Here is a 9,104-nt window from a genome sequence, read left to right as displayed (position 1 = left end):
GAAATCATAGATCCTAAGGAGCCGGACTAAGACAATTTCAAGAAAACAGAAGGGAAAACTCAATAGGATATAGGTTGCCCCCCTAAATGGTCATGCATGCCATAAAAGCTCGAAGCATCCACCGTTGTCAAACTGGAGCAAGATCAGTCTCCAGGCTTGTTCCAGGATAATCATGTTTTTGACTAACGAGGAAACCGAAATAAACTGAGCAGTTATGTTAGATTCGACCTGGCCAAAAACTTGAACGGACACGAGTCATGGCCACCATTACGTACACGACCCGGAACACTGAAAATCCATTTCGATATCGAACAGGATTGCTGGCCGAACAAAACACGCTCTGAAAAGCCCAATTATGGGTCGACCGTTTTTGTTCAGCCCATCAGTTCACAATTTCAAGCAACAATTTTTATTTATTTTTGGAACATTAATATTAATAGGCCGAGCTTCGCTACCCAAGCCGACCTTGTTCTGTCGAAAAAAACAGCGAAAAGAGTCGATGGCAAACACTGAAATTATTGACAATACCATGGGCAGTTTATAATTGTGAGACTGTCGCATCCTCTGATTCGGAGGAAAAGCCTTCTCTCTTTTATAGCGCTTCTACTGCTTCTTTTTCTTCTCCGCTTTCGTTCGTTCGTTAACCCGAAAGTTCTTGTGCAGCTCTTCTAGCCTTCGGCAGCTGCTCATCCCGATCCTCGGCTGCTCCGCCTTGCCTTCTCTCTCACCTTGTCGATCTCCGCTCGGCAGGACGACTCCTGCTGCCCCTGCGGCGGGCTGAGTCATTGCCCGACTGAAGTGAAAAGGTGCCGACTTTCGTTTTAGGGTTCTGTGGTTCGTAGGTTTCTGGCTCAATTAGTGAGCGTTATTAGCTTGCAATTGTTGTCTGATGGTCCCAGCTGGAGATGGACAGCGAGGGAGAGTGCTCCCTCCGAGCCGAATTATCGCTGCATCCTATCCTAGTGATTAGGAAGTGACTATGAGAGAGATTTCTGAGCTACCGTTGAAAAGCTAAGCCTTTTATGATTGTATAATGGACCAATCTTGTGAAATTCGGTACATTGTTGAATACATTGTGCACAGGTTAACTGGTATTCTGCTTTTGTTTTCGGTTAACTGTTGGCAATGCTTGCTGACACCCAGTTCGTGTAGATGATTTGTTTCCCAATGCTGCGTCCATCAGATCCTATATGTAGCTTGATAAGAATATCGAAGACTGGCTACCTTTGAATGTGTTTGAAGAGGGTTTGATTAGGATTCTCGTTGTAAAAGAGCAGGCAGAGGCCGACATTGGATTTATTGCTTCTCGGTTCATCAGGGTGTAACTCTCTATGTTTTGTGCGATATTACAGGAAAGTTTTCCAAATAATCTGCACCTACTGTGAAAGGTCAAGGAGAGAACTTTGTAGGGGGATAAGAGTCACGGGTTCTGCTTCCGAGATATGGATCCTGGACGCTACGGTCCTCAACAAGGATGGGATAACAACAGCGTAATTGTGGTTTCCTCCTTAAATAAAACCTATGCGGGAGTGATAATTCGATGGAAAGTTTTAGGGCTCATGTGATTGTCCATTTTTTGGGCCTTAAAAGAAAATTGAGAGAAAGCTGTTGGGCATTGTGGATGTGGACGGGAGTTTGCCTATCCTCATTTCATGTCGATTATTCATCGCTGACATAGGTTATTCTCTTGAATCCACAGGCTTTGGAGGGGTATGGTGCTGCCCATGAGCCTAATTTCCGGTGAGTACTTGGAATTCTTATGTCTTGTATTTGTGAGCTTATCCCCCTAACTTTGGTCTTTGCAATTTTTTGCTTTCACAGTATGCTTTGCTTATTCGCATATTTCCACCTTTTAGCATGGACCCTTCCAAAAGGAATTGAAACCTGAGTGTTTTTTTCCCCGCATGTCTGAATATATAATTCATCGCCCTCCATCCCGGTCTTTCCTCTTCTTTCAGGGTCGGAAATTCATATGATGAAAGGAGGTTCTTAGGTGATAGATATTCAGGAGAGAACATCTACCCAAGAAAAGCATACCCTCAGGACCACTTGGAGAGGGACGATTATCCTCCACCGCCTTCCGCTGTTGGTTTTTGGCCTCACTCGAGGAAGAGGAGTTATGAAGAAGAATATCCGCTTGAAAGAGCTTCTAGGAGACATGATACTTATAATGATATCGATTCAAGTCAGGAATATGATAAATTACAAGATGTATATCGTGCTGGTGACAACTATCGTGATCGTGGATTTGATCGATCTGCTAGATACGGGGATAGGGAGCGTGATGACTATGGTTATGATGATTATGGGCATAGGTCTCGTACTTCACACCAACACCGAGAGGATAGTCGTGAACGAGATTATGAGTACGGCTGTCGTAGTTATGACTCTGATTATGACAGAAGCAGTAGGAGAGATGGCAGTTCAAGGAGGCGTGATTATCACGATCGTGAACATGATAAAAGAAGTTCAAACAGGGAAAGAGGTCAAAGTCCGCATGGAAGGTACGAGCAATCCCGATCACGGTCTAGGTCCAGGTCCAGGTCACGCTCCCATTCTAGGTCTCGTGGGCGTGATGATTATCTAAGATCAAGATCTCGTGATCGTAGTCGTAGTCGTAGTCATCGGGAAGACAGTTACGATGATGGTCGGTATGAAAGGCGAAGGGACCGTGATGAGAAACGACAGCATGACTATTATGCAGTGGTATGTATGTCTTATAATTCCGTGATTCACGTGAATTCTGTTGTTTACTTTTCATATTTATGATAATATTACTGTTTCTTGTTAGGCCCCATCTGCCACTGTTGTTGTCAAGGGTCTCTCACAGAAAACAACTGAAGAAGATCTATATCAGATTCTAGTATGATCTACTACACTCGCAATTTTTTTGCTTACATTTATTCATGTCATTGACTAAAATTTTTCTGACATTCTCCATTAGTTGGAATGGGGACCTCTTCGCCATGTCCGCGTAATTAAAGAGCGCATTTCTGGTTTATCTCGGGGCTTTGCATTTATTGACTTTCCTTCTGTGGTAAGTATGTCTGCTTTAACTGTGGAGTCGTAAACTACGGGAAGGCAGTCAATTACAGGTTGAGGTGTACATTCTCTTTTTTCACAGGGAGCTGCAAAAGCAATGATGGATCGAATTGGGGATGATGGTCTTGTTGTAGATGGTAGAAAAGTTTTCTTTGAGTACAGGTATATACTTTGGTCTTATAGTTTTTCCATCGTGGGTCTTTCTGTTACATTTCTGTTTTGGTCAGTATTGATGCTATTGCTGAGCAATCCTAATTATCAATGTTGACATGTGCATTTCCATTCATCCGTGTCAACATTTATTGTCCATCTGAACTATGCTTTGTTGCAGTAGCAAGCCAACTGCCGGGTCTGGATCTTTTAATCAGGAAAACCAGGTGAAATCAGGTCACAGTAACCACAGAAATATGATTGTGCCCTCTGATTGGATGTGCATCATATGTGGCTGCATTAATTTTGCTCGAAGAACATCCTGCTTTCAGGTTGATCTACATCACGTGCTTTAGCCTGAGTCAATTTATTTTTTGGACTCGTTCTGCTACAGTTTGATGGTGCAATTTTAAAATGCGGAAAGCACGACTCTATGATGAAAGTGGGGCTGGATGCAAAATCTTTTTCTTGATGAACAAAAACAAAATTATGTGAAAGGCTACGGATATTGCTCTTACACATGAGAGTTGAAAAAAAAATTATGTTCATCTGGACTTGTTATTTTTTACCTTGATCTTCTCTAATGAAAAATGGCATCATCAGTCCCTTTCGGAATCTTTGTTGGTTGGAACTTGGGACAGTTATTGTTGAAATTTTCTTCTCATTAAGGTCACAATGAAAAATTCTGCTGTTTCCTCACTCTTCTAAGTCATCATGTTTGTCTTTTTGTTGGTCAGTGTAATGAGCCACGGACAGATGATGCCCCCCCAGCAGATGTTATCTCATCGAGTCAAGCAGCATTGGGGAGAAAAGGATCGGAAGCAGGTTGGTCCATAGTGTTTTGCTTTTACTGGCTCAACGATATGAACGTTCTGCTGTAGATACTATCTTGGTTATATTTATCAGGGCCAACACATGTTCTGGTTGTTCGTGGGTTGGATGAAAATGCTGATGAAGAATTGCTTCGATATGAATTCTCGAAACATGCTCCCATCAAGGTAGTGCTGTTAAATTATAGATTCTTTTAGGTACAGATTACTAGCATACGTGGACTTTTGGTAAAGTACTTACATGAAATATATTGCTGAATTGCAGGATCTTCGTCTTGTCAGAGACAAGTTTACTCATGTGTCAAGGGGATTCGCATTTGTACATTTTTATTCGGTGTGTTTTATCTATTTCCGAGCTTTGCCCCTGACAAGCATTAGTTGTCATTCCCTATTCCCTTTTTCTTTTATCCCCAGTTGTATCCCATCTTTTTATGTTGAAAATAAAATTATCAATTGATCCTAGAAGGAATTATAGCGCTGGTGAAATTTTTACTGTAGTCCCAGTTCTTTTAGCCCTTGAATGCTAGAACACACAATGAGTTCATTCTTGGGTAGGTTAGCATAATCTGAAATATGCACTTGAATGTTATAAATGCAGAGTGATTTGTGTTCTAAGTGCTTTACTATGTATTTTGATGTGATAATTGAAGCCGCATGTTTGATCCGTTACAGGTACAGGAAGCCACTAAAGCTCTTGAAGCGACAAATGGTACAGCCCTTGAAAAGAATGGGCAGATTCTCAGAGTAGCTTATGCAAAAAGCGTTCTTGGTCCAGGATCAGGGGCATCTGCATCTTCACAATCAAGCAGCCTAGCTGCTGCAGCAATTGAGGCTGCAGCCTTCTCCCAACAGGTGAATAATATTTTGCTTCTTATCTTTGGAACTTCCGTCCATGTTTTCTGTCTATAAGTTTACTTGTGAGATCCTTGTGGCTCTATGATGTGTCGATCAGAATTTTTTATTCTGTGTTTTGTTTGTTGGTCCATTTGTCCCTAACTTTCACTAGTTAGATCCTCATATACCACTTTTATTCTTGAAGTATGATGCTGTTGGATGGGCACCAAAAGAATATAATCCTGATGACAAGCAAAGCACTGATGCACAAGGTGGTGGGGAAATCTCGGGTCAGAAAGATGGCTCAGCTCCACAATCTGGTTTCGTGTGGGACGAAGCATCGGGTTATTATTATGACGCTGCCTCTGGGTTCTACTATGATGGGACTACAGGTTTCTCCTTTAATCCAATCACGCACCTGCAGCAGGAAATAAGTGATATATCCTTAAGAGAACTGAAGTGGTTTCTTATGCTTTATTCTGTGCCTTTGATCCATCATCTCAGCAAGAGCTTTACAGAATCTTAGCTAGTTTATTTCAGTAACCTTGGGATTTGTCGATGCTGGAGGTTCCCGGTGGTCATTCTGAATAAGTTGTTTCTCGATGCCATCGATGTGCAGGTCTATATTACGACGGTAATAATGGCATTTGGTACTCTTTCGATCACCAAACCCAGCAATATGTGCCCTGCACAGATCAGAATGATGGTAAAACGCCAAGTAAAGAATCTGAGCCTTCCAAGGGGACAGACGGCTCCAGTAGTAACAGGAAGGTGGTCATCTCTGCACCTGCTGCAACTATAACATCAGCTGAGAAGGCTGCTGCTGCTTCATTACCAGATGCTGTCCAAGCTGCTGCAGCTGCTGCCATAGCAGCAGAGAAGAAAGAGAAGGAGAAGGCGAAAGAGATTAAACTGGCATCGAAAAGCAGCATCCTTGCTAGCAAGAAGAAAATGAGCAATGTGTTGACAATGTGGAAACAGAGGACCCACGAAGGACAAGCGACCCGTGTGGCTCTTGATGAAGGTCAGTTATCCGATGATAAAGAAAAGCCCTTTGCCTCTTCTGGGCTTTCCAATAAGAGCAAGGATAATTCCACTTTGAGTTCAGGAGTTAGCATGAGTCTTCCTGCTTATGAATCTCAAGCAAAGCCGAGGCCTATTGTCAATAGCTCGGGGGGAAGCTTGATGGGTGTGATCAGGGGATCGGGAAGAGCTGTTGAGAGATCAGAGGCATTGTATTCGGGCTCTTCTGCTGGAGTTTCACCGTCTTCTGCTTTTGCTTTCATGGGTTCTTCATCCTCATTGGTGAATAATGGAGACGAGCTTGCTTCGTCGACTCCATTCAAAACCAATGCATCAGCATTGGGTTCTTATTCGACACCTTCAGCTTCTGGGAGCGGCAAGAGGAGGTTCTCCGAGGTGCCATTGAGTTCGGCTTCATCTAATCAAAGAGATCAGCCTCATACGGGTTACAGGGATCGTGCTGCTGAGAGAAGGAGCTTATATGGTTCATCTTCTGCTGCTGCTGATGTATCTGATCTAGAATTTGCAGATACAAGTAAGCCTTGCTTAAATCCTCGCACATGACCTTGATATGAACTTCTTATTCCTTAGCTCTTCAAGGCAATCTTGAAGACTTGCGTCCGTATATAAAAGGAATACAGGGATGGTGATTTGTTGGTTTTCTTGGATGGTTTCCTACTAATTTGATCAATTCGGTTCTATGATTTTGAAATGGTTCAAGATCGAGATGTGGGATTCAAGAAGAGTAGTTTGGATTCTTCCATGCCATTTCCCCCGGGTGTAGGGGGTGGACGTGGGGCAGGAGATCCCAACATCAATACACCCAGTTATGAGGTGATCACAGCAGATAAAGCGATTGATGAGAGCAACGTCGGTAATCGGATGCTCCGCAACATGGGCTGGCAGGAAGGAGCGGTAACGATTAATTTCTTCTCTGCTCAACTGTTTCAAGAATCTGGCAAAATCTGTAATAGAATAATCATCGGGTACTATTTGCTTGTTTGTGCTTGGTGCTGAGCAGGGTCTAGGGAAGGACGGAAGTGGGATGGTAGAACCAGTTCAAGCACAGGCAGTGGAAAGTCGAGCAGGGCTCGGGAGTCAACAGAAGAAGAAAGTAGTTGATCCAAGCCTCGAGGTCCAGGCAGGCGATAGTTACAAGACCCTCATTCACAAGAAGTCTCTCGCGAGGTTCCGGGAGATGTCCTGAAACCAATCATCTGAAGCATTTTGTTGGTAGCCGCTTCTCGAATGAAGAAATTAGAGTCCTGAGTGATGAAAGCTCCATCTAATATCTTTTTGCGCGTCGAAAATGGTATATATGATTGGTTTTCCTTTTGGGTATGTTCCTAACGAAGAACCCGATCAACTGAAGCTTCCCATGTACCCATATGATTGAGCAATCAAATTTATTACTTAAGGTCTAGACTTTAAGATTTCATAATTGAAACAGCTTCTTGGTCATCGACATCCTCTTTTTCACTGTGTCTTTACAGTACAGAAGCATCTCTCTCCATCTATCTTTATATACTAAAACTCGTTTAAAAAGCCATCTGTCACTCTCATATTTTTTTCCTTTCTTATTTTAAATAAATTAAATTTTTTCCATTTTTAAATTTTTTTATTAAATTTAAGTATATTAATATATTTTTTAGGTGTGTACTATTTGATATTCGAAAATTCACTAGATTCGACTTATCTAGATTCGAGCGAACTCGTCTTACTAATGAATAAACTTTTTCCGATCGTGAATTTTCTCCAATAAAAAGATTTATCAGATACTTTACCTAAACTATTAGCTCACTTAAAATCAGTCAACATTGAGGAAAGTTTATTTCAATTTTTTACAATTTAAATAGTCTCTTTATATTTGTGATTTTTCAGTGTGTATCACTTGATATTTGAAAATCCTCTGGTCCAATTAATTTTGATTCAAATGAGATTAACCTAATAAGAGATAAACCTCTATGATCGTGATTTTCTCAAATCATAAGACTCACACCCAAGGTGGATAACAAGTCACAATTCACCTAAAACCAATCCACGTTGATAAAAGTTGTCTCTTTTAATTTGTGACGATATAAATGTCATTATTTTTACAGTGAAACGCAACGTTAGAATAACATATTGAATGAGCTTAATTCATGTTCGGATATTAACTTGGCATTGGCTACGATATGCTTTTTATAAATATCGATCCTATTGCAAGAAAGTTCGTCCACCTAAAATTAGCGGACTACTTAAGATCTATTATATTGCGATTATGATACTGCAATTGAAAATATTGAAAATTCAAATTAAGAGATTTAGAAGAAATTTTAATTTTATATCATATGAAATATTAATTATTACAATCTTTGAAAAAATTTGGAGCATTTACTATCAATCAAGTTTCCATAATTTTACTCAGAAGCATTTTTATCATTAATTTCTATTATATTATATATTAGCTACTACCCAAACTATTATGATGGATTAAAAAATTTCTGATCGTGGGATGGCGCGGCAATACCCTGGTTAGTACAAAAACAATGCGCGACAGCCATTGCGAAACCATGTGTTCAAGAAGTCTTGCTGGTGGGAAGGTACCACCGACCGACACCATCGAATTATGGCGCAAATGTAAAGTACGGCACATGGTTTGGTTTATCAGTATAACTCAAGGCGATAATCGAACCGATCTGATGTATTCTTCGGGAGCTTCAACTTGCTCCTTGGACGGAGGCTCCTGGTTGTTCTTGATGGACCGGTGCACGTCATACGTCGTCGCACCCAACACAAGTAGCCTGCAGCAGATCGAAATGATGACATACACAAATTATGCCTTGACGGCCATTCTTCCGTGCGAATAAGGGAATCCTCAACCGGAGGAATATGAAATTTGATATCGGGTATGTAATAGGAGCCCCTAATCATGTAGGCCATGAAGGCCGAATAACCTTAAACTGAGAAGAGGGTCTAGAACGAAAATGGTTTATTAAGATAACGTATCAGAAAGCAAAGTATATAATAAATGATCAAATGAGCCACTTTTAAGGGAGATCAAAGAACAACTCCAACGATACACACCCATTCATTCAACATCTTAATGTGATTGATTACACACCCATGTTATTTGAACAATTTCAAAATTAGACAGGGATTGAGATGTCCGGTAACGAACGTACCCTGAACAGAGAAGTACAATTTGCCGGGGGAAAACATGTTTTCCGAATATCCTCATGTCCG

The 9,104-nt window shown here is 41.2% G+C and overlaps 1 protein-coding gene across 2 annotated transcripts; it reads left to right on the top strand.

Annotated features, from left to right (window-relative positions):
* The first annotated feature begins 608 nt into the window (after positions 1–608).
* On the top strand, positions 609–7,344 carry LOC116203774 (SUPPRESSOR OF ABI3-5). 2 transcript variants are annotated; one of them, XM_031535699.1, is made up of 16 exons: positions 609–806; positions 1,353–1,490; positions 1,700–1,740; positions 1,959–2,706; positions 2,792–2,863; positions 2,945–3,037; positions 3,125–3,204; positions 3,377–3,524; positions 3,930–4,017; positions 4,099–4,190; positions 4,288–4,356; positions 4,695–4,874; positions 5,062–5,248; positions 5,476–6,414; positions 6,601–6,794; positions 6,901–7,344. In XM_031535699.1, exons 2-16 carry the CDS (start codon positions 1,443–1,445, stop codon positions 7,084–7,086), a joined length of 3,165 nt encoding a protein of 1,054 aa, XP_031391559.1. In that variant the 5' UTR covers positions 609–806; positions 1,353–1,442; the 3' UTR covers positions 7,087–7,344. The 2 variants fall into 2 exon arrangements, with proteins under 2 accessions (XP_031391559.1, XP_031391558.1); XM_031535698.1 differs by having other exon boundaries at positions 3,374–3,524.
* Positions 7,345–9,104: the final 1,760 nt, after the last annotated feature.

Source organism: Punica granatum, chromosome 4 (genome assembly GCF_007655135.1).
Source record: "Punica granatum isolate Tunisia-2019 chromosome 4, ASM765513v2, whole genome shotgun sequence".
NCBI classification, from domain to species: Eukaryota; Viridiplantae; Streptophyta; class Magnoliopsida; order Myrtales; family Lythraceae; genus Punica; species Punica granatum.
Note: the sequence above shows the minus strand (reverse complement) of the source record. Positions and strands in the feature narration are given on the sequence as shown.

What these genes read in the sequence shown, in the direction of transcription:
- LOC116203774 (XM_031535698.1), top strand. Translation starts at nt 1,443, where the DNA reads ATGGATCCTGGACGCTACGGTCCTCAACAAGGATGGGATAACAACAGC. An exon ending in GCCCATGAGCCTAATTTCCG is followed by an intron (nt 1,741 to 1,958) that starts GTGAGTACTTGG and finishes CTCTTCTTTCAG; the next exon opens with GGTCGGAAATTCATATGATG. An exon ending in GAGAAAAGGATCGGAAGCAG is followed by an intron (nt 4,018 to 4,098) that starts GTTGGTCCATAG and finishes TATATTTATCAG; the next exon opens with GGCCAACACATGTTCTGGTT.